Source organism: Dasypus novemcinctus, chromosome X (assembly GCF_030445035.2).
Source record: "Dasypus novemcinctus isolate mDasNov1 chromosome X, mDasNov1.1.hap2, whole genome shotgun sequence".
In the NCBI taxonomy this organism is placed as follows: domain Eukaryota; kingdom Metazoa; phylum Chordata; class Mammalia; order Cingulata; family Dasypodidae; genus Dasypus; species Dasypus novemcinctus.
In genome coordinates this window covers 77,443,240-77,468,590 of record NC_080704.1, presented here as the reverse complement: position 1 = coordinate 77,468,590, position 25,351 = coordinate 77,443,240, and the positions used below count along the sequence as shown (strand labels likewise).

The following is a 25,351-nucleotide window of genomic DNA, read 5'->3' as shown; positions in this document are numbered from 1 at the left end:
TAGCAAGTGATTTTTCATATTTTATCCATTTCCTTGGTTACAGTCATAAAGTGGTTTGTGTAAATTTGAACAATATGGATTAGTTGAACCTACTGGAAAAGAATGCCTACATGTTATTTTGCAAGTGCTTGCAAAACATAAATGTCACTTGTCATGCAGTATACAACCAAAGAACAAAGGAATGAAACCAACTGCCATATCTTTCTTTTGCATTAATGTTTTCCTTTGTAGGCAAAACAACATTTTCCTGACTACCCTAAATCTGTCCATGAGAAATATTCTCAATACTATGATAAGGAGTGAAATTTGTGGGGATATGATCTCTTCTGGTAACTTAGGAGTCTTGTGTTCTTGTTTTGTTTTTTTAAACCCTACTGCCGTAAAAGAAGAGATACAGGAAAATACACAAAAAATGTGTAACTTAGGTTTGTATAAGGCAAATGCTCTTATACCCTTCACCCAGGTCAAAACACCTATCCCAGAAGCCTCTCTATGTGTCCCATCCATATCACAACCCCTCTCTTCTTCCAAAATTAGCCACTGAACTGCCTTTTATAGTAGTAACTTTCTAGAGTTTCATTATACCTTTACTACTCAAGTGTGCATTTCTACATACCTGTTTCCCATATTACATTCTTTTATTCAATGATTTTTAGTAAACATACAGTGTTGTGCAACAATCCCAATATAATTTAAAAATTTTCTATCACCACATAAAGACCCCTTGTGTCCATTTATAGTTAATTCCCATCCCTCACTTACCCCCTAGCTCTGGTAACCACTAGTATACTTCCTGTCTACATTATTTGCCTTTTCTAGACATTCCACATAAATGTAATCACACAATATGTGGTCTTTTGTCTGGCTTCTTTCACTTAGCATAATGTTTTTGAGGTTAGTCTCTCCCAATGAAAAAGATTCTGGTATCTTTTTTAACCTCTAGGTTTTTTCTTTCATCCTTTTCTTTCCTTACAAGGTGTCTATTGAAGAAGCTGGGGCATGTGACTTGGAATTTCCCAAAGCCTGATTTTGGCTTGACTGGACTCAGGGTAGATCCCTTTGGCATGATTACAGGTGGTGCTCTGTTCCTTCATCAGGAGGCATATAATATCTACATCTCATTGGTTGTGATGTTAGCAGTTCTTGATGCTCAATGCCTAGATCCATTAATTTATTGAGGTTTTCAAAATGGTGATACTCCTAATTTTATTTTTGTTATATGAACTGGAATACTTTTATAAAGATAAGCTTCCCCTCATCTACTACTATTTTGTTATCCAGTAGGAAAGACAAGATAAATGCTTGATTCTTTCCCTTAATTTGCCACTTCTCAAGAAAATTTTAAAATAGTTTGAAATTTACAGGAAAATTTACAGGAGTTCCCACATATCCTGCACCAGTTTTCTCTTTTTGTTACCAAGTTACTTTACTATGATTTTTAATTTTTATTTTTTTTAAACTTTTCTTTTGTTTTATTTATTTATTTATTTAATTTCTCTCCCCTCCCCCCCAGTTGTCTGCTCTCTGTGTCTATCTGCTGCGTGTTCTTCTTTGTCCGCTTCTGTTGTCAGCAGCTCGGGAATCTGTGTTTCTTCTTGTCATGTCAGCTCTCCGTGTGTGCAGCACCATTTCTGGGTAGGCTGAACTTCCTTTCACGCTGGGCGGCTCTCCTTACGGGGCGCACTCCTTGCGCGTGGGGCTCCCCTACACAGGGGACACCCCTGAGTGGCACGGCACTCCTTGTGTGCATCAGCACTGTGCATGGGCCAGCTGCACATGGGTCAAGGAGGCACGCGGTTTAAACCACGGACCTCCCATGTGGTAGACGGATGCCCTAACCGTTGGGCCAAGTCCACTTCCCTTACTATGGTTTAGTTGTCACAACTAATGAACCAGTACTCACATTATTAACAACTAAAGTCCATACTTTATTCAGATTTCCTTAGTTTTTACCTAACTTCCTTTTACTGTGCCTGGATCCTATCTTGGATTTTTAATTATCGTGTCCCCTTAGGCTTCTCTGGGCTGCGACAGTTTCTCACTCTTTCCTTGTTTATGATGAACTTAACAATTTTGAGGAGCATTAGTCAGGTATTTTGTACAATGTTCCTCAATTTGGGTGTGTCTGATGTTTTTCTTTTTTCTCATGATTAGACTGGGGTTACAGGTTTTCCAGAATCCCACAGAGGTGAAGTGCCCTTCTCATCATATCATATCAAGGGTACTTATGATCAACACAACTTATCACTAACCATGTTACCATACTGTATTCTTTGGCAGCAAGACACTAAGCACAGCCTACACTTAAGGGGTGGGGAGTTATGCACCACCTCTTTGAGGTAGGAGTATCTATGTAAATAATTTGGAATTACTCTTTATGAGAGTTTTATCTTTTCTCCTTCACTCATTTATTCATTTATTTATAATACTATGATCTTAGGGATATTTACTTTATATTATTTCTTTTGTTTGTTCAAGTTCTTGTAGCTTTGGCCTTTGAGAGTTCTTTCAACTGGCTCTCGTGTCCCTTTGATATTCCCCAATTTTGTTTTTAAGCAACTTCCTCATTTTCTAGACTACAAGATGCTCCAGGCTCATTTTGTATATTTCCTGCCCCAGACATGGAATTAGCTATTTCTTCAAGACATCCTGGTGTCTTTTAATGGGAATAGTATTTCAAGACCACAATCTGGTACTAGGTGTACTCACTGTTCCTGGGCTGGTCCTATTTTTAAACCTTTTCAGTTGATAGGGCAAAGATGGTGTGCATGTTAAAAAAAAATTCTCATGGGTTCATATTCAGGACTACAGATCCCCCCTCCCCAAACTCTTTTGAATTACATCTGCATTTTTCCACACTAAAATTTCTAGTTCTCAAAGACAAAGGATGATAGACTATATCATAATTACAGGCATACCTTGGAGATACTGCAGGTTTGCATCCAGACCACCACAATAAAGAAGAATTTTTTGGTTTCCCAGTGCATATAAAAGTTATGTTTAAATGACACTAATCTATTAAATGTGTAACAGCATTGTCTAAAAATAGAATATACATACCTTAATTGAAGTGTGACACAGAGACATGAAGTACACACTGTTGGAAAAATAGTGCCAACAGACTTGTTTGATGCAGGGTTACCACAACCTTCAATTTGTAAAAAATGCAATATCTAAGAAGCATAATACAGCAAAGTGCAATAAATAAAAAGAGTGTAAAAAATTACAGAGGCAGACAATCTGGGACAAAGGTGTAAATGTCCAGGAGAGGTAGGTTATGTATCCTGGGAAACAGGAGGGACAACCAAACCCCTGAAAACAGAACTCCAGAACAAATAACAAACAGAAGCCCAGGACAAGACAGACGCCCAGAAAGACAGGCAAAACCCTGTATACTGCTTTTACCTTGGGCAGACCTACTCTAAAGGAGGGTTGAAGCTCAATAAATCTCTCTTATTACCAGCTGGTTACAAAACCAAGAAACAGACATCACAGGGAATAAAGTTTGAGAGTTAAATTTTTTAAAAATTAAAATGTACAGTGTGTAACAAAAGAATACAAGACAAACAAACAGGAAATGATGCCCTATCCAATGGAAGAGCATAAAAATCTAGAAAAGATCAATGGCGAAGATAAGAATGTGGACATACTGAACAAATCTTTTTAAAAAATGATCTTAAAAATGTTCAAGGAGATGAAGGAAAATACAAAGTAAGAACTAAAGGACATCAGAAAAACAATGAATGAACAATATGAGAGTCTAAGTAAAGAGACAAAAATTTTTGTCAGAACTACTGGAACTGAAGACCAAAATAACTGAAATGAAAAATGTCCAGGAGGGTTTTAAAAGCAGATTGGAGCTGCAGGGTGCCTAAGAGTTACGTCCTGAGAGCCTCCGTGGTGCTCAAAAGTGGCCAGTCTCAAAGCCACACTCTGCATGTAAATATGTTGCCTTCCCCCCAGTGTGGGACATGACTCCTGGGGATGAGCCTCCCTGGTACCAAGGGATTACTACCAAGTACCAGCTGATGATGTAACTAGAAAATGACCTTGAATAAAAGGGTCAACTCGGACCAGCAGAATATCTCAGTCTACATATAATAATAGGAGTTAAAAATGCTTTTTGACCTGAATAAAAGGGGGAAATGGAAAGGACAAATGAGTTTATATGGCTATGAGTCTCCAAAAAGAGCCAGGAGGTTATCAGGGGGGTTGCCCTTATACACATACACACCTCAGCAGAGTCCCAGAGACAGATAAAGTAGAAACAACCCCCAGGCACTGGTTCTTCTGAGGGCTACAGAGACCCACAGGTTCTATGGTCATGGCAGATGGAGTTCAGTGCCATATCAGTTGGCCCTACTTTGGAGTATGTGTTTCTGTGTGATGGAGCTGGACTCAGATGTGATCTTTGTCCACAAGCCTCTCCTGTTACTTTACTGGATCTGTAGTTGGTGCTGGGGTTTAGTGTATACCCAGGGGACCTGAATCTCTGGACTGATCATGTGACAGCCAGGCCCTGAGCCTCAACAGACTTGCAACTCTTACACTCTGGTTTATTGGACTTACCCCACTCAGCTAACATGGAGGTGAAGAAGGTCAACCACCACACCGGGGAGCCAAGAGTGCCTACAACTGAAAGCAGGAAAATTGCATCCAGCATCCATATGGAATCTAAGCCCCCTCTCGATATAGATGTGGAGTGGACACAACCATTCTAAGGTCCACAGGATGGAGGAATAGAGAATGGATTAGAGTGGACTTACTGATATTCTATTCATGAACTATTGTGATTAGTAATCGAAGAAAATGTGGCATTGGTGTGGAGAAAGTGGCCATGGTGGCTGCTGGAGGTAGGGAGTGGGAAGAAGAGAGGTGATGTGGGGGCATTTTCGGGGGTTGGAGTTGTCCTGGGTGGTGCTGCAGGGACAGTTACCAGACATTGTATGTCCTCCCATGGCCAACTGAGTGGACTGTGGGAGAGTGCGGGCTATGGTGTAGACCACTGACCATGAGGTGCAGCCGTGCTCAGAGATGTATTCACCAAATGCAATGAATGTCTCATGATGATGGAGGAGGTTGTTGTTACAGGGGGAGGAGTGGGATGAGGGGCATGGGGGGTATATGGGGACCTCATATTTTTTTAATATAACATTAAAAAAATAAAATAAAATAAAATAAAATAAAAGCAGATTGGAGCTGGCAGAAGAAAGAATCAGTAAATTTGAAGAAGACACTTGAACTGAGTCAGGATGAGAAGCAGAAAGAAAAAAAGAAATATTTAAAGTGAAAATAGCCTAAGACAGCTATAGGACACCATCAAGTGCACCAATATACACATTATGAGAGTACCAAAGGGAGAAGAAAGAGATGAAGAGGCAAGAGGAATATTCAAAGAAATGATGGCAGAGAACTTTCCAAACTTAGGAAAAGGCATGAATATGCACAACCAAAAGTCCCAGAGAACACCAACAGGATAAACATGAAGAAAAACATACCCCATTACATACAAGGAAGTCCCAATTAGATTGAGAGCTGACTTCTCAAAAGAAACCATGGAGGCAAGAAGGCAGTAGGAATTGAAATAGGTAAATGCTGAAAGAAAAACACCTGCCATCCAAGAATTTTATATCCAGTGAGATTTTCTTTCACAAATTACCTCCCAATAAAGAAAAGCCCAGAACCAGATAGCTTCAGAGAGGAATTCTAGCATACACTCCAAGAAGATTTAACTCCAGTTCTGTTCACGCTCTTCAAAAAAATTGAAAGAAGAGGGAACACTCCTTAATTCATTCTATGAGGCCAACATCACCTTTATACCAAAGTCAGACGAAGATACCATAGAAAAGAAAAGATGAGTTTATCTTACAAATACAGATGTGAAAATCCTCAACAAAATACTAGCAATTCAAATCCAACAGCATAATAAATTATACAGCATAATCAAGTGGGATTTTTCCCTGGTATGCAAGGGTAGTTAAACATGAGAAAATCAATTAATGCAATACACCACCTTAACAGAATGAAGGAAAAAAAACACGTGGGGAGCAGATGTAGCTCAAGCAATTGGGCACCTCCCTCCCACATTGGAGGTCCCAGGTTCAGTTCTTGGTGCCTCCTAAGGATGATCTGATGCAACGAGCTGACACAACAAACAGGGAGCGAATGTGGCTCAAGCAGTTGGCATCCACCTCCCACATGGGAAGTCCCAGGTTCAGTTCTCAGTGCCTCCTAAAGATAACAAGCAGGCACAACAAACAGACAACTAGCAGACAACAAGTAAAACACAGCGAGCAGACAAGTGGAAACAATTGAGCTAGACAGACAAGGGAGCCATGGGGGGAGAAGGGTGTAATGCAGCACCCCTTCATGATAAAAACACTTAGAATGGATGGACTGTATGGTGTGTAAATAAAACTGCCTTAAAACAACAACAAACCACTTTTGAACAGCAGGAATAGAAGGAAAGTTCCACAACACGATAAATGACATATATGAAAAGCCCACAGCTAACGTTCTACTTAATGGAGAAAGACTGAAAGCATTCCCTCTAAGATCAGGGTCAAGACAACGATGTCCATGTGACCACTGTTATTCAACACTATACTGGAAGTTCTTGCCAGAGCAATTAGGCAAGAAAAAGAAATACATGTTGGAAAGGAAGAAGTAAAACTTAACCTCTTTGTAGATGATATGATCCTATACACAGAAAAATCCTGAAAAATCAACAACGAAGCTTCTGGAGCTAATAAATGAATTCAGCAAAGTCGTGGGGCACAAGATCAATACTCAAAAATCAGTGTTTCTGTACACAAGCAATGAACAATCAGAAGAAGAAATCAAGGAAAGGACTCCATTCACAATAGCAACTAAAACAACCATATATTTAACACTAGATCTAACCAAGGATGCAAAGGACTTGTACATAGAAAACAAAAAGACCTTGCTAAAAGAAATCAGAGGAAGACCTAAATAAATGGAAAGACATTCCATGTTCATGCACTGGAAGACTAAATATTGTTAAGGTGGCAATCCTACCCAAAGCAATTTATAGATTCAATGCAATCCCAATCAAAACACCAACAACCTTCTTTGCAGAAACGGAAAAGCCAACCATCAAATTTATATGAATGCTAAATAAAGTAAATTTTTAATTAAAAAAAGGGGGGGGATGATGAAACATTTGGGCCCAGCAACAGCTGGAGAGATACTACCTCCACATCCCAAACCTATAGAGCCAAGGCCGTGATCTTTGCCAAATCTGGAGAGAGGGATACACAGCTTCAGGCATAGGGCATGGGCAGAATCTGTGGCCTTCAGAGGAAGGATACAGCCACTATCAATGTATGCACTATTATCAATCCTCTCCCATGTCCTGATGATGCTTCTCAATCCTAACCAGGAATGCAGAGAGCAAGGAAACCCACTGATGCTCTCCCCAAGGGTCAGTCTCTCAGGATACACAGCTAGTGGAGAGGGTGGGCATTGAATCTGGAAATGTAAATGAACAACATTCATCACAGTTAGAACTGTATTTTATTAAAGTGCCACTTATCCCTAAAGTCATTTATAAATTCAATGCATTTCTATTTTACAATGTCCGAACTTTCTGAAAGAAGACCTAACATCAAGCCCTTGTGTTAGGCAATGGTTTCTTAGATTTCACACCCAAAGCAGAAAAAATAAAAGAAAAAATAAATGGGACCTCATCAAAATTAAAAACTTTTGTGCCTTCAAGGACTTTATCATGAGAGTAAAAGGACAACCTATACAATGGGAGAAAATATGTGGAAATCACATACATGATAAAGGTTTAATATCCAGAATATATAAAGAAATCCTTCAATTTAACAAAAAGACAAACAACCCAATTAAAAAATGGGCAAATTGGAAGCAGATATGACTCAAGCAGTTGAGCGTCCATCTCCCACATGGGAAGTCCTGGGTTCAGTTCCCAGTGCCTTCCAAAGAAGACAAACAATGAGCAGACAATGAGCAGACATCAAGCAAAAACAACAGCACACAACAAGCATCCTATACGGGAGATGTTGGGTTCAGTTTCTAATGCCTCCTAAACAAAACAGACAACTAGCAGACAATGAGCAAAAATGAGCACAAACAACAACGAGCACACAGACGAGGGAGGCATCTAGGAGGAGATTAAAAAACTGGACAAAAGACTTGAACAGACATCTCTCCAAAGACGTACAAATGGCCATAAAAAATAGGAAAAGATGCTCAACATCATTAGCCATTAGGAGTATGCAAAGTAAAACCATAATGAGATAACATTTCACACCCATTAGAATAGCTGCTACTTTAAAAAGCATAAAATTTACAAGTGTTGGAGAGGATGTGGAGAAACAGGAACACTCAATCATTGCTGGTGGCAATGTAAAATGGTGCAGCTGCTGTGGAAAAGTTTGGTGATTCCTCAGAAAGCTAAGTACAGAACTACCATATGACCCACTACTTGGTATATACCTAAAAGAATTGAAAGCAGGGATACGAACAGATGTTTGTACGCTGACATTTATAGCAACATTATTCACAACTGCCAAGAGATGGAAGCAAACCAAATGTACATCAACTGATGAATGGATAAATAAAACATGACATAAACACACAATGGAATATTATTCGGTCATAAAAAGGAATGAAGTCCTGATACATGCAACAAAATGAACCCTGAAGACATATTACTGAAATAATCCAGGTACAAATATTGTATGATCTCAGTGATTTGAAACAATTAGAATAAGCAAACTCAAGAGTCAGAATCCAGAATATAGGTTACCGGGGAATGGGATAGGGATAGGGAATGGGAAGTTAAGACTTAAAATATACAAGGTTTCTATTTGAAATGATGACAATATTTTGGGAATGGATGGTGGTGATGGTAGCATAACACTGTGAATGCAATTAACAACACTGAAATAAATATTTAAATATGATTAAAAAGGGAAATGTTAGGTTGTATACATGATAACAGATTAGAAATCCATGGAACTTCATTACACAAACAGGGAACCTTAAGTTAAACCATGGACTGTGACCAACAGCATATAGGAGAAGTGATGGTGTCACTTCCAAAACTAGGTTATAAAGGGCATGTGACAGAATTTGAAATTTTTTCAGCAAACAGTTCTTCAAATATTTTTTTCTGCCCCCTTGTCTCTCTGCTCCTTTTAGTACTCTGACTGCATATATGTTAGACCTTTTTACATTGTTCCTTGGATCACTGAAATGGTTCACTTTTTCCCAATCTTTTTTCTGTTTTTTGGGTTGGATCATTTCTACTGATCAATCTTCAAGTTAAGTAACACTTTCTTTTGTCACTGTCAATCTGCTATTAAAAGCCCATCCAGTGATTTTAGTATTTCATATATTGTAGTTTTCAGCTCTAGAAATTTTCATTTATAGTTTCTACCTCTCTGTGGATATAGCATGATAAGCATATTTTTCTTTCTGTTACTGATCATAGTTATAACAGCTGCTTTAAAGTCCTTGTCTGCTAATTCCAGCATCTGAGTCATCTTGAGGTTGATCTCCATTGACTGCCTTTTCTTGACTATGAGTTACATTTTCCTTTTATAATTTAGGATTGAATTCTGGACCTTGTGTATGTGTTGAGATTCTGGATTTTGTTTTTGTACCTCTAGAGTATTAATTTATTTTAGCAAGCAGTTAACTTGGCTAGAATCCAAACTCTAACAGGTCTCCCCTGCATTGGGCAGCAGTAGAATTCTCCATCAATTTTAGCCTTGCTACTAGGTGCTTGGAGACTGTATGGTGCATCCACAGTTTAGGGGCCAGTCAAAAGTTTGGGCAGAGTTTATATTCAGAATTAAGGCTCCCCCTCTGTGGTTCTTTCCTTTCTGAGATATCCTCCCTTACTTTTCACTGCAATAGTCATCCCAAACTCAGTTCTCTCATTACTCAACCAATAAGACTGCCGGTTTCTACACAAGTTTTAGCCACCCCACATCACAGCAATTGTGGCTTGCTCACAAGTGAAAAGCTTTAAAAAAACCGGAAACTTTCAAATAACCAGTCTTCTGTTTTATATTCTAGTGAAAAGAGAACCAGAAGTGGGAATTTTAATAACTGAATTTAAATCCTAGTCTGGCCACTTTCTAGCTTTGGGCAAGCCAGTTCTCAGAGCCCATTTCCTCATCCTAAAATAGAGATAAGAATGCCTGCTTCATGGAGTTAAGATGATCACTGAAATAATACAATTGATAAGGAAATTGAGGCACAGAAGACCTAGATGATGTCTCATCTATTAAGTGTCACAAGTTGGACTGGTCACCCCAAGACTGCCTGACTCAAAAGTTCATACTTCTGCTACACCATACTGTTTCCATATTTCTGATGACCACCCTCTTCATCTGTCCCTTCCAAAGACACCTTCAAGTACCTACCTATGATTCATTTACCAGGCTGGACACCAAGGATACAATATGTTAAAGTCTGCCATCACCAGAAGTAGAACTGCTATGCATGGATTTTTGGCTTTGCTATCTAGCTGGACTGTCTGTTTTTATGTGGAGATTTGGAGAGATTCAAAAATTATGCTGCTTCATTGCTCACTCTGTGTATGTCGTGTATGTCTGGGTGTGTGCATATATCCCTTATTATTAGTCTTTTTCTAGACTTCTGGAGAGCAAACTGTGGACACCATGTCCCATCAATACTAAACCAAACAGGGATACTCTGTTACATAACCAGCAAACAATCTTTTGAATCAGGTAAACAATACTGATACAACACTACCATCCAATCCATAGAGCCTGTATAAATTTTGTCCACTATCCCAAATTTTGTCCATCCCCACATTGCTCCTTTCTGGTCTAGGATGCTATCCAGGAAAACATTCTGCATCTAGTTGTCATTTATCTTCAGACTCCTTTGATCTGGAGTAGTTTCCAGGCTTTCGTGTCCTTGGCTGTATGAAAGAGTACAGGCCTTTTATTCTAAGGATAACCAGGCAACCTGGGTTCATTTGATAACAGGAATAACACAAAAGTGATGCTTTACTTTTTTCAGTGTACCTCACCGGAGAAACAATGTTTAAAAAAAAAACCCAAACCAAAAACAATCCAATACTGCCCCTGCCACATCCTCCTAGAATCTTATGCTATTTATTTTAATAATAAACATTAATACTGCCTAGAATCTTTCTATTACTCAATCTTTTGTCCAGACTACTTTTTCTCCTAAATGGCAACAATAGTTCATCTGAATTTAGTTGCTAGGGAGTAGGGGATCAGCAATGTAACTACCTCCCTCCTCCTACTCTTTACCTGGTGTTGCCTTGGCTATTCCTTGATCTGGTAATGCACCATATTTCCGATGCTGATCATACCAGTCATCCACTGTCATCGTTGCCAGACTTGGATAACCAGCTCCAAACACCCTATAAGAATCACATCACAGTTAAATAGCACCATAATGCCTCTTCTGTTTAGTAACAAGACCCATGTCTGTTTTCATCCTCATTCCTTACCCAGCTATCTCCTGAGGAGATGAACAAGCTCCTGTGAGAATATGTAAAAAGAGGCACCCAGAAAGAAACACTGAAGCCCCTTGAGAATGAGAACAGAGATAGCACAGGATCATTTCCCAATAATCAATCCCTGAGGCAATGTCCCACAGAGCAGTGTTCATACTTTGAAAGGGATATCTATGGTCAGAAAGGTATAGAGAGGATGGAGACTTTCCTGCCACCCTAAGGGAAAGTATCTCAAGAGCTCAGAATTAAATCCTAGATAGACAAATATGTCTTTTTGAGAATTGTAGCTGAAGACAGGGTGGTGATAATGGGAAAAAAAATTTTAAGTATTCAAGTCACCATTTAAATTTCCTTTTCTTTTTGGCTTCCTTTTAGGCCTATTTTTAAGCTCAAGTTTGAGAAGGAAAAAGTATCATAAGGAATGATAACACTACCCCATTAATTAAAGAACAGTCTCCATGGGTTAATCATGACTTTCGGGTATCACCCATTCTGTCTCTAATGCATCGTTAAGTGAATCATAAAAGCAGGGGGCCTACAAACGCAAACCGTGTTCTAGTACCACCTACTTGGCTTGGGCCACATCCCGAGTGAGAATGAAGGGTTTCACTGGAGGTCTGTCCTGACGAGATGAGCGAGAAGTTGATGCCTAAAACAGAAATTAATTATCAGAGGCGCACTGCCATTTTGTCCATTGCCCTATGCAGATTCTTAAGTCTTCAGGCATTTGAAAAGCCCTGGTTTCAAAATTCACTCACTCCCTATTTACCAATCTCTAAGAACAGCAGAATACTAATGGTGGAGGTTGCTTTGCTCTTCTGAGGAGACCTAAAAAGGGATAGAGAAAGTTGTCCCAGGAACCATCTCACCATAAGTAAAAAATTTCTTGGCCTTAAAACACCCTCTTTCCAAAGGAGGAGATTCTACAGCCTCCTTCCATGTTCCATTTATATTCCTTAAGCTGAACCTGAAGCCCCTTTCTTCAACCTGGTCTTCAGTGGAAACGCTGAATTATTAAGAACCCCTAGGATATCTCAGAAGTAAATAATCCTAAATGTAAGAGGGAAGAATGGGTTAGCAGTTTTCATATAGATATGTATGGAAATATATCAAGGGGTGTACTGAAACAAAGTACGTCAAAGAAAAGGTGTTTGCTTGGTTCTAGTTCCATCATTCCAGGGTCGATCCCAATACCACATGAAAGAGCATAAAAAACGGGGGGGGGGGGGGTGGGGGGGGCAAAGATTCTAGCCTCAAATTCTCGAAAATCACTCTCCTAAATAAGCTCAAGGGGCCTTACAGTCTTAGAATACTAATTATTCATTCTTTGATCCCTGAACAAGGAGAAACTAGGTTGATGTTGCCCTGAGGCAAGAGCTCCTGGGCTACTTAGTACAAACAAAATTAGGAAGAGGTTTCTCTGAGGACTTAAATAAATAAATGCCTGGGACTAGCTGATAAATTCAACTCAATTCATGCTGCATCCTAAACAAAAGAGCCTATTCATTTGAAGCAGTAGTTCCAAAACAGGGTAAAGGAGTTCAGTGCCAGCCAAAGCTGTTTCATCATGTTTTCTTTACCAGTGTACCTGACATTTTGTGCATGGAGATGTCCTTACTGTGTGCCATATTTGGGTGATCTAAAGGTGAGTCAGTGCATTGTTGTATAAAGTTAAATTCTGATTCCTCTCCCAACCTAAATATATTCTCAGGTCTTCCATGTTGTATTCTTCTTACTAATCTGCTCTCTCTCCTCTAATTCTTTCTTCTCCTTTCTCATCCTCTTCCTCTTCATTATTTTAGTCAAGCACAGAATTTTTTTAAGGAGGTCCTGGGGATTGAACCTGGGACCTCGTACATGTGAAAGCACACACTCAACCATTGAGCTATACCTGCTCTACAAGTACAGAATTTTTAAAGGCTTACCTCCCTATGCTCTCCTTGGGCAGTCATGATCTCCCATAGCCAAAATCAATTTTTATTTCTGAGAAGTCTCCCTCCCCCATGGCATATCAAAAAACAAACAAAGCAAGTGACTAGAAGTATCTTAGAGCTGAGAAAAGACTGGGAAACACTACCACAAGCTACAGAGAATGCTACTATACTGGATTTTCAGTCTTCCTCTCCTAATCTTAGTAAGAACAATGATTTTATGGAGACGTAAAAGAATTTTAATTTGATCACTCCTCTGTAGAATATTCCACTCTCTGACAGCAGCTTTTTTAGTTATATGGGCAGTGACCAGATTTACCTCTTTTGAGAAATCTTTTTCTCTCAGGATCTTCATTTCCTGATCAATACTCTCAATCTCTTCCAAGCTGACACCAATCCACCTCTGAAGGTGAAGGAGATAATATTCACGAACACGCTCATCATCTGCTTGACCATTTTCCACAGAAGATTTCAGTGCAGATAATCTATGCTCCAACTCCTTCTTCTGCTTGTATCTGTTCCATAGAAAAGCATTACCCATGAACTTAAAAATAAAGAGGCATTCCTTTGAAAGACCACAATATGATTTACCTTCTCAAAGAACAAGGTAGAAAGTACACTGATTTCCATCTTGGTAGGAATACCAATTCTACACCCCAGAATTTGTTACCAGGCAATTCTCTCAGACTACCAGGCAAAGAAGGGACCAGCAAGGACTGAGATACATTCTAAAGCCAAAAAAACATATAAATAACCTGGTCTGAGTAACTCCTGCCATTATCTCTAGGAATGGGAACTGCCTTAGTTTATTACATCATCCCTAACTAGGTTGGGTGATTTGTATCACACAATGTTTCCGAAATGCTTCGATTTGGGAGTTATACTTTCAAAGAATCATACAATCTTAGCAGTCATTTAACTCCCATTGATGCAGGAACTCTTTGTGAAACAGTCTAATAAATGGTTATTTCTTCTTTTCTTCCAGGCAAAACATTCCCAGCTCTTCCAACTCATCCTTATAGAGAGACTCATAACCACCCTAGCTACCTTTTCCAGGATGCATTCTAGTATGTCATCTGCCATTCACTCATTCAACAAATATTTACTGAGTACCTACTGGGACAGGCACTGTTCTCGGTGCTGGAGACAGAGCAGTATATAAAACAAAGTCCTCACTCTCATTAGGCTTTCATTCTAGTGGGAGACAAGACACAAAAAGATGATGAGTTAAGTGCTGAGAAATGCTATGAAGAAGCAAAAAATAAGGTAAAGTGAACAGACTGATGACATGTGAGCAAAGACTTAAAGGAAATAAAGGAAGCATGCCATACAGATACCTGGAGGAGTTATATGAGGAAAAGAAAATACAAAGGTCCTGGGGTAGGAATGCCTGGCCTGAAGTGTTTTGAGAAATAGCAAGAAGACCAGTGTGGCTGGAATGGAATGAGGAGAGTAATAGGAAATGAGGTTAGAGAGACAGCTAGGGCACCACAACTTGCAGGCCACAATACCCAAAATATCAAATACAATGGTATTTTGTGTGAGATGGGAAAGTCACTGGAGGCTTCTGAATTTGATACGAATAGAATAGTGACATGAAGAAACTTTTTTAAAATAAGGGCCACTCTGGCTGTTGTATCAACTGTGGGTGTTGGGAGGGAAGGGTAGAAGCAGGGAAATCAATTAAGAGGCTATCATCACAATCCAGGTGAAATATGGTGACTTGAAAGAGCAAAGGTAGTGGTGGAGGTGGTGAGATGTGGATGTACTAAAAACAGAAAATAGGATTTGCTCATTTTTTGGCTGTAAGAGCTTAAGGGAAAAGAGGAGTCCAAGATTCTTGGCCTGAGCAACCATCAGAATGGACTTGCTATCTACTAAGATGGAGGAAGACTACAGGAAAAACAGGCTTGCTAGGGGGTGGGGGGAGGAGGACGACTCATGAATCAAAGGTTCAATGTTGAAATTTAACTCTGAGCTGTCCATTAGACACCCAAGGATTGATATCAAATAGTCTATTGGATGTAAAAATTAGTTCAGTGAAGAAGCCAGAGTTGGAAAGGGGACTAGAGAACATTACCTAGAAAGTATAGAGAAGAGACAAAGAATTGAGTCCTGGATAAGCTTCGAAATTGGTTTTACCTATCAGAAAGCAGACTCCCAAGTCCATACCCTAACAGAGGGACCTATACGACTCGGGCATGGGGCAGTTCCTCAGGTGTTTAGAACAAATGGAAATGAGTTTCTTTATCAGCTCTGCTAAAGTGAGTCACTCCATTCCCAATGCAGTCTGCTAAATGTTTCTTGTCTCCAGAGGCATTTCCAAAGCCAAAAAGACTATGCTGTTCACAAAAGTTCATGAGGCCGATCATGAGCATCTAGCTTCCAAAGGATCTTTTTGAAAGACTATGCCTGTCCCCAGAGCACAACAGACCAGTCCCTTCTCTGCAATATAGACAGATGATTTTCTAATAGCTAAAGGCAAGTACCCAACTGTCTGAAGAAAATGCCTAGACTTTGAAGTTAAGCAATATAGATTCTCAAACTTCCTCAACATTTACTTTAGGGCAGTGGTTCTTAACCAGGGGTACATATCAGAATCACCAGAAGTTTCTCAAAATATCTAAGCCTGGAACCCCATTCTAGACCTCCAGAATCAGATTCTCTGTGGCTATTCACCCAAGTAAAGGGTTCTCAAGTCTATGGATAGAGTTTGGGGGTGGTGTCCTTGAAATCCCTGGTATTTTATACAGAACTCTATAATATATGCATTCTCTTGCTGGAGAGAAACCCTATAATTTTTATCGAATTGTCAAAGGGGACCATGGAACCACAAAAAGTCAAGAACCACTGCCCTGGAAACACTCTGTATTATAAAACTTTTGGTCCTTTTCCTTTTAACCAACAAGCATTTTATATGTTATATATAACTCACACCATCACCACAGTAGCCTTCTGAGTAAAACACTACAAAGGTCAATGCCTAGCTTACGAATGCTATTAAGAGATATTACTTGAGGGAAGCAGACTTGGCCCAGTGGATAGGGTGTCCATCTACCACATGGGAGGTCTGCAGTTCAAACCCGGGGCCTCTCTGACCCATGTGGAGCTGGCCCATGCGCAGTGCTGATGTGCGCGAGGAGTGCCGTGCCACGCAGGGTTGTCTCCACGTAGGGGAGCCTCATGCGCAAGGAGTGCACCCTGCAAGGAGAGCCACCCAGCACGAAAGAAAGTGCAGCCTGCCCAGGAATGGCACCGCACACACAGAGAGCTGACCCAACAAGATAATGCAACAAAAAGAAACACAGATTCCCGTGCCGCTGACAACAGAAGCTAACAAAGAAGAACACACAGCAAATAGACACAGAGAACAGACAACTGGGGGGGAAGGGAAGGGGAGAGAAATAAATAAATCTTTAAAAAAAAAAAGATATTACTTGATATCATTTAACCCCAGTCCCACTCCTACCCCCACCTTCTCTACTGTATGTACCTAAAACACAGGAAAATATCACACTAGGGCCTCAGGACATATATTAACACAAGGTATTACAGTCTGGGTTTGTCTAATGCTTTTTTACTGTTCTTGGCATATATATGGTCTAACTGTACTCTCTGGTCCTTCCTTTTTTTCTACTTTCTTGCCCCTAATTTTGCTTTGTCATCTCTTGGGACTTCAAGCTCCTCAACTCCTCAACTCTTTTAGCCCAGTGCTTTGTTTTGTTTTGTTTGTTAAACCTTTCTGTCTTAGAAGAACCCTTTTTTATAACAGCTTAGATGGAACCCCAATAAATAATAACCAGATAAAATTAACCTCAGTTACACAGGTGAGAGCTCTCCATATAGGCACTGTGGTGGAATCCCAGGGCTCCAACGAACATATCGAGTGCCATGTCCTAGACCTTCATCACTGTCTTCTAATCCCCATGTTGAGTCATTCCATAGAAATGCTTCCTATCACTCTAGAATCCCTAGCCCTGACCCTTCTGATTCTGGCAAACTTTCACGATTCCCTTGTCCTGTTCAGCAAGTTCCTGAAGAGAGCTTAAAAAAAAGAATCACAATTTTGTGTCAAATAGGTCAACTGTAAGTCCATGTCATCAAACTTTGGCTGAACAGTCACGCTCGTTCAACTATCCTTTTCTTCTTCCTTTGTAGACTCCACAGCACCATCCCATCACCCTCACCTTGACTAAGGAGCTAATGCTGTCTTTAACAAGGGGCCACAACTCCACTTTCACTATCAACTATCAAGCCAGTTCCCACCCATAATCTTCCAGGCTTCACTCTACCAATCACCCTTTCCCGTCATTAGCAGCCACAATTTCTCCCTCTACCAGTGCCATTCCTGTGTCCTGGAGACACCTTTCCTCAACCCATATTTCTACACTTTCAAATTACCACTCTTTTCTGTTCTGTGCTATGGGGGAAACAGCACAAGAACCAGGAATTTGAAAACCTGAATTTAAATCCTAGCCTGGCCATCTACTAGCTATGTAACTTTTAGAAAGTAAATTCCCACAGCCCATTTCCTTATCTCAAAAATGGAGATAAGAATGTGTGCTTTCTGGAGTTTAACAGAGGATTAAATGAAATATACGTGAACGGGCTTTGTATGCATCAATATAATGCAAATATTGTTCGCTGATGAGGAAATTGGGGCCCAGAGGGGTTAAAGATACCCTATTAAGTGGCAGAAATTGGACCAGTCTACACTTTTTCTGCTATACTATATTGATTCTGTATTTCTGATGGCCTCTCTCCATCCATCCCTCCCAAAGATACCGCCAAGTACCTACAATGATCCAATGACTGGGTTAGGCAGCAAAGATACAATGATACGATTAGGATACGAAGGATACAATTAGTGTGGGTCTCTGACTTTGAGGAGTTCTAAGTCTAGAGAAAGAAAGATAGCTGTGAAAGATAAGTAATATGGACTGAGTACTACAGTATCTGGGAGGGAGGGCATGTTAGGAAAAGCTTCACAGAGGACTTGACATTTGCTTTCTCTTTCCCAAGTACTTGTATTTGTACCTTGTTGCTTTTCATACTTCTGATTTCCTCCTTCCTTCCTCTTCTTTCTCCCTTAAAATGGACTGTTCCCAAAGTTTTATTCTTGTTTTTTCCGCCTCACTACATGTTATTCCTTGGTAAACACATCCATATCCCCAAAAGCATAGACCTCCTAAATTTTTAGCACTAGCTCCAAAACTGTCTTATAACTTTTAGATGCACAACCATGATATGGCTATCCAGTTGTCACTTTAGGACCTAAATTCAGTTAATTTCAAAACTGGTCTTATTACTTACCCAGTTCCCATTTCTTACTTCTCTATTTCTGTTGAAAGAATAGAAGCATAGTTAATCAACCAGACTCACACTTACTCCTCAAAGATGGGAATAAGGGCAGAGAACACAGGTGATGAAACAAGGTTTTGAGAGGGAGAGGATGTAACATTAAGATATTTCATGTAGGACAGCTTTAGTAGGTCGTCACGGAGAGTGAATAGGGAGCCGAACAATCTGCTCACAAATCATAGAAATGATTCTTGGAAAAGTAATACTTCATTTTTATCACTTCACCCTAGTTGTAGCAGTACTATTATAACATGCTAATCCCTTTCTGCCTCTGACCCTCTTCCTTTTTCAACACCCTATACATCGGTTCTTTATACTACTCTTAGGTTCTGCGAAATCCAACTATTTTTCATTCCCTGAACATATCTCAAAATACTGTCTTTGGGTTTTTGCTTGTGTAGTTCTTCCTGCCTATCAACAATATTTCTTGAGCACCTTCTATATGCTAGGCCCTGTGCTAGGCATGTCACAGTGAACAAGAGAGAAAGGGCTCCTGCCCTCATGGATACATTCTTTTAGGGGAGAGACAGAAACCAGACAGACAGATAAATGAGACTTGTGTGGGAAGGTCTGAAGAGTGACATTTAAGCTGAGACCTAAAGAATAAAGAATTAGCCATGTGAAGAGCATTCCATGTAGAGGGTACAGCATTTACAAAGACCTTGTAGAGAGAAGGAGCTGGATCTGTTCAAAGAACTAAAAGGCAGTCAGTGTGGCTGGAATCTAATGAGCAAAGGGAGAGTGATACACTATGAGGCTGGAAAGAGAGGCAGGCTCCAGACCATGCAGGGCCTCGTAGTTAGTAATTTGGCTGTGTTAGGTGAGAGATGCTGGTGGCATAGTCTAAGGTATGATAGTGGAGATGGAGAGAAATGAAAGGAAAGAAAATATGTTTTGAAGCTAGAATTGGCAGGCCTTTCTGATGGACTGGATTTCAGGATTCAGAAAAAAAAGGAGGAATCGAAGCTAATTCTTAGGTTTCTGGCTTAAATACCTAGGTGAATGATGGTGGCATTTACTGAGATGGCAAAGACTTGGGTATAGGGGCAGACTTGGAGGTTAAAAAAAAATCAAAGTTTCAATTTAGGGCATATTAAGTTTGATATGTCTGTGAAACACCTACGCGGGGTACGGGAAACAGGAGTTGGAAGCTCAGGAGAGGTCTGAGCTAGTAATAGAAATTTGGGACTCATTAGTATAAAGAAAGTATTTATATCTCACCTGTCAGGCATTTTAAACAAATGTTCAATGATCAAGCTTGCTAGCCAAAGAAATGCAAATCAAAACAAGATACATTTTTTTGTTTGCCCAATTGGCTTCTCTAAATAATAACATCCACTACAGTGCAGTGAGACAGAATGACACTTTGTTATTGTGGAAAGTACCACGTTGATACATAGTGCTTAACAGAGCCTTAAAATATTCAAACCCTTTGACCCAGTCACAGGTCCTTCTAAAATTCTACCTTAAGGAAATGATGAGAGATGCAGTTAAAGATCTCTGTTCATCACATTACTTGGAATAACAAGAAAACTGTAAATAACCTAAGGACTTAACAACAGATTAATTTAAATAACTATGGCACAACTATAGGATAGAGTATTACGCTATCATTAAATACAACAGTTTCAAAAACTCTATTAAGACATGGAGAAATGCCACAATATATAATGTTAGGTTAAACGAACAGAATAGAACCCTCTATTTACAGTATTATCCCAAGTTTAGTCACTAAAATAACAATATATCTGAAAGGAAATACATCTGAAAGGTAATGATTATCTCTGAGGGCTAGGATTAAGACTTGCTTTCAGTTTTTTCATATATTTTTGTTTTCCAAGCTTCTACAATGTATTACTTTTACATTCAGAAAAATAAGTAATTTCTACCTCTAGCCTTCCTTCAAGGCCCATCTCAAATGCCATCACATTCTGAAATTTTTTCTTCATCCCTCCAACCAGATGTAATCATGCCCTTGTTTTTCTCTACAACACTGTTTTTATCTTTATGACATTTATAGTCTTTTCCCATATATTTTCATTATCTGGATACCAAACTCATGGTTTAAACTACCAGGTATATGCTGGTAGAAAGTGGGCTACTCCCACTATCATACAAAGTACATGAGACTCAGCTTATCCCATAACTTCAAAAACCATCTTCTGTTACTATCCTCTAACTATACTTTACTGTTTCTCATAGCTCTTACCACCTGAAATGACATTATTATTTACTAGTTTTATTGTCTGTTTCGTTCACAATAAAGGCTCCACAAGTGCATGGACTTTGTCACATTCTCCAGGGTCTAGTGCCTGGCACACAAGAAGGCTCAATAATATTTGTTGAATAAATAAATCAAATTTATAGCTCTATAGATCAGTCCTCTCAGCTGAGCTTCCTGCAACTAGTCTGCTCTACTTGAATGTCTCCTAGGTACCTTAAACGCAACAGGTCTCAATACTGAATTCATTCTTTCCCCCATAATGATCTGCTCTCCCTCTCCTCTATCCCCATCTCAGTGTATTACACAGCCATTGACCAAAGTAAGAAATATGGACATTTTTCTTGCTGCTTCCTTCAACCCCACCTTCCATAACCAACTGATCCACAGGTTTTCTGCAGATTCAACCTCCCTAAATAAATATATCTCCCCATCCCTACTTCCATTGCCCTAGTTGAACCCTCATCACCTCTGTGACCAAACTGGGTCTAATCTTTTCCCTTACAATGTTTCTTAACTACAGCTAGAGTGTGCTAGTTAAAAGGCAAATATGATGATGTTACTCTTGAAAAAAAACCCTTCAGTAGGCCCCTTTTGCCAATGAAAGTTTAAGCTCTTTAACGTGGTCTATTATAACTGCTAACATTTACAGAACATTTACTATGTGCTGGACACTGTGTTAGGTGTTTTATGTGCTTTTATCTCATTTATTCTTTTTAACTCTATAAGACAGGCACCATTATTATTTCGATTTCACAGTTCAGGAAACCTGAGGCTCAGATAGGCTAAATATCTTGCCAAAAGTAAGTAAAGCTGGGACTCAAATCCAAGTCTATGACTCCATAACAAAGATATAATAGGTGACTTGGAGCACAGTGTGTCAGACACAGTGCTAAGTGTTTTATATGTATTTCTCTTTTACTTTTCATAACCACTTCATGAGAAATGACCTATTATTATCCCAATTTTAGAGACAGGGAAACTGAAGCAAAGTGAGATTAAGTAACCTGCCAAAAGCACAGAGCAATTAAATGGTGGTGCTAGAATTTTAATCCCTTCTCAGGTTCTTAGCAGCAAAGTCATACTCCTTTACTTTCCTCACACCCCAAACTCTCCTTGGTACAGATCCTACAACATTTGTCAGCATCATCCCTTCCCCCTCTTCACCATGCCTCCACCTCCAATATTCTAACATCACCTAACTGCTTACAGTTGCTGTTCCCCTCACACACATCCCCACCCTTAGCACTGTGCTCTTTAACATCCCTGTGGCTCTACTAATGTTATTACCTCTGCTGGCCCTCCTCTCCTCATCCTCTGGATAATATTCCTGTTCATCCTTAAAAAATTCAGCATAGGGAGCAGGTGTGCCTCACTGGTTGAGCACCTACTTCTCATGTTTGAGGTCCTGGGTTCATTCCCTGGTACCTCCTATTCCTCCTATTCAAAACAAAAAAAAAACAAAAACAAAAAACACAACCAAACCAAAACTCAGCACAGGAGTCACCTCTTCCAGGGAGCCTTCTCCCTTTCCCCACTGTCTCTTGGGTTAATTGCCCCCCACTTTTACAGTACCTTGCACATCCTTCTACCACATTGTTTTATACTGATATTGTTACTAGGCTTGCTTTTCTTACCAATCTATATGCTCCTCCAAGCCACAGGCCACCCATACTCATACCAACACTCAGATATTGATATTCACATAAACATCCATACAATTTGTATCCCTAGTGCCTAATATATTTCCTACGCACTGTATACACTTAATAAAGCTTTTACAACTCAACTAACAGAGTAAGCAACTTTTTCAGGGTCACACAATGAAACCACACCAGTATTAAGACCAGTTCAGAACAAAACACACCTGATCCAGAGCCGCTCAATGATCGTAAATGGAGTATAGCTACAAGTTATTGCGCCCTTCAGAGATATTTATCCCACCATACCATATGGAATATTGTTATCCTATCATGTGGAAAAGGTTAAGACACTGCTTACCTACACAGCTAATGTTGGCAATTATACAGTAGTAGGGGTCCAAGAATTACGCATGATCACCTCAACAAAGGCAGAGACTTCTAGAAATTTTCAGAAAAGTTTGCTCTCACCCAGGGCCTCGGCTCAGAAAGAACCAAGAGTGACAAACATCATCCCAGTCGCCCCTCCCCCACCAATGGCACTGCCATGGGGCAGCTCTGGAATTATAGCTATTGACCCACCTCTCTACTTTAGCCTGTCTTTGGGATGCCATAGCAACAAGGCTGGGATAGGCCATGGAGGAGCTAGCAGTGTTATTTTCAGTCGAGTTGTTCTTGGTTTTGGGAATCTCAAATTCAGCCACATGATAGTAATGACACTGAGTTAAGTAGTTTAGAAAGTGTTCTCGAGCCCGCTGCAAATGATCCAGCCGCTTGCTGGGGTTGACTTGTTTCATGGTGAGAGCTCCTTGAAACGCCGGCACCATCAAGTACTTCACGTCGGTGGAAGCAATCTCTTCCAAGTCTTCATTTCGGCTGGAAAGAGGTAAAGAAGAGGCTGTGAAGCCTGGATGGGCATTCAAACCGAGGTTTTTGCTCCGGGGCAAGGGGAGGGCAGGGTTAAGAAAGGGGCAGAGGGATGAGGTACGGGGAACAGCGGCCGGTTTTTTCCCAATTAAAGTGGCTGAGCACTCACACCCAACGCCTACGCAGTCAGCCCGACACTAGGGAGCAGAGTCGTGGGACATTAATCATCTCGCGAGAAAGGTGGAAAACTTAAACAGTGCACCCAAGACCGGAGTGAGTGAGAGGGATGAAAGGTTTCCTAGTCTTAAAGGTCTCCTCCCCACCCAGGCTCAATGGCTTCTCCTTGGTAACCATTACCTTCGTTCTCAGCCGTTACTCCCCTCTTGCCCCATACCTGAACAAGTCGAGCTGCGAAATCATTTCGGCAGCCTTTTCAAGGAGGGCCAGTCCCTTAAACACCTTATCCTGGACTATCCGGGATCCGGTGGGTTCAGTCGCTACTTCCACTTCGTCCAGAAGCTGCTTGCTGGTTTCGAATAGCTCGGGGAGCCGCGGCAATATTAACTCGTCTTCGGCTGCTGCCATCTTGGGGGAGGGAGGAACCCGGAAGACCTCACTTCCGGGGTCAAAGGCAACTTTGGTATAGGAGAACTCGGCCAGGCGGAACGAAACCGGAAGGAGCGCCGCATTGGTCCAGTCGCCTCATTGTTACCAAAGCATCAGATGACTTACGGAAGCTGCTATTTGAGGACCCTGGCAACCGTTTCCATAGACTCGTCTTACCCGGCAGCCTTTGGCCAGTTGCAGACATTTATCCAACTCAAGTCAAATCCTAGGCGCTGTTTTTCGATTTGTTCCTCTTCCCCGACAGTGGGCTTGGAGGTCCGTGGGATCGGAGGCCCGCATGGGGCGGGGTTGAAAATGGAGCGAGGGAGGGAGCGAGCGAGGGCGCGCGCTGGCGAGCGCTTTAGGAACCAACGAGGCACGCGCCTTACCTGCGGAGTCGACCCAGGTTGAGGAGGCCGGCCTGCCAGGGACTCCAGACGCCGGGTGAGCCGGGCGGGGCGCGCGAGGGTTTTAATGGAAGTAGCGCCCCCCTCCGACTTCCCGTCTATCCAGCCGACGTAGCTCCGGGTTCCTCACAGCCAATCCCCATCCGTCCGGTTCCCCATCTCGCCACTCACTCCGCCACCCACACGTAGCTGCGTACTTTCAGCCTGGTGCCCTGTGGAGCCTCTCTCCTTGGTCCACATTTGTTAATCTGCAACTCCAGCCACCGCACAACAGGCGTCCTTTCTGAAACCTTTCTTCTCCCGCTGCCAAGTCAGGGTTTCCTCGGTGCACGTCTGTCATAACACCTACTATACTGTATTATAGTTGGTAACTTACAAATCTGTCTCCCTTATCAGAATGAGACTTATTCCACTTTGACCTCTCCAGATAGCCCCGTGTCTGGTACTTAAGTGCTCCACGGCGTTACATGAATAAAAAACCAGTTTGGAAAGCAACCCAATTATGCAGAACTGCGCTGGGAGGCGCTAGCCATATACGCTATTGCACGGTTGAATGTGGCTATTTTGAATTGAAACGTGCTTTAAGTGTAAAATACACACGGGATTTCAAAGTCTTATTTTGAAAAATAGAATGAAAATACCTCAGTAATTTTTATTTTGACTCCACGTTGAAATAATACGGAGTTAAAAACATTGAAATTGAATTCACCTGTTTTTCATGTGCCTACTAGAAAATTTTAAATTACATATGTGGCTCATACTGGACAGCACTGATGTAAACTATAATTCCAGGTCTTTGAAAG

At 40.7% G+C, this 25,351-nt stretch overlaps 1 protein-coding gene across 2 annotated transcripts in view; it reads right to left on the bottom strand.

Annotated features, from left to right (window-relative positions):
• Positions 1 to 24,800, bottom strand: part of IGBP1 (immunoglobulin binding protein 1) — a 28,452-nt gene extending 3,652 nt beyond the window's left edge. The window contains exons 1-5 of one of the 2 annotated variants that reach the window (XM_004472308.5): positions 23,930 to 24,800; positions 23,251 to 23,544; positions 13,766 to 13,961; positions 12,085 to 12,164; positions 11,307 to 11,419 (exon numbers count right to left, since the gene is read on the bottom strand). In XM_004472308.5, the coding sequence (XP_004472365.1) occupies positions 11,307 to 11,419; positions 12,085 to 12,164; positions 13,766 to 13,961; positions 23,251 to 23,544; positions 23,930 to 24,120 (874 nt within the window). In that variant the 5' untranslated portion in view covers positions 24,121 to 24,800. The remainder of the gene's footprint in view (positions 1 to 11,306; positions 11,420 to 12,084; positions 12,165 to 13,765; positions 13,962 to 23,250; positions 23,545 to 23,929) is intronic. The other variant, XM_004472309.5, reaches the window with a different exon arrangement.
• Between the last annotated feature and the right edge of the window lie 551 nt (positions 24,801 to 25,351).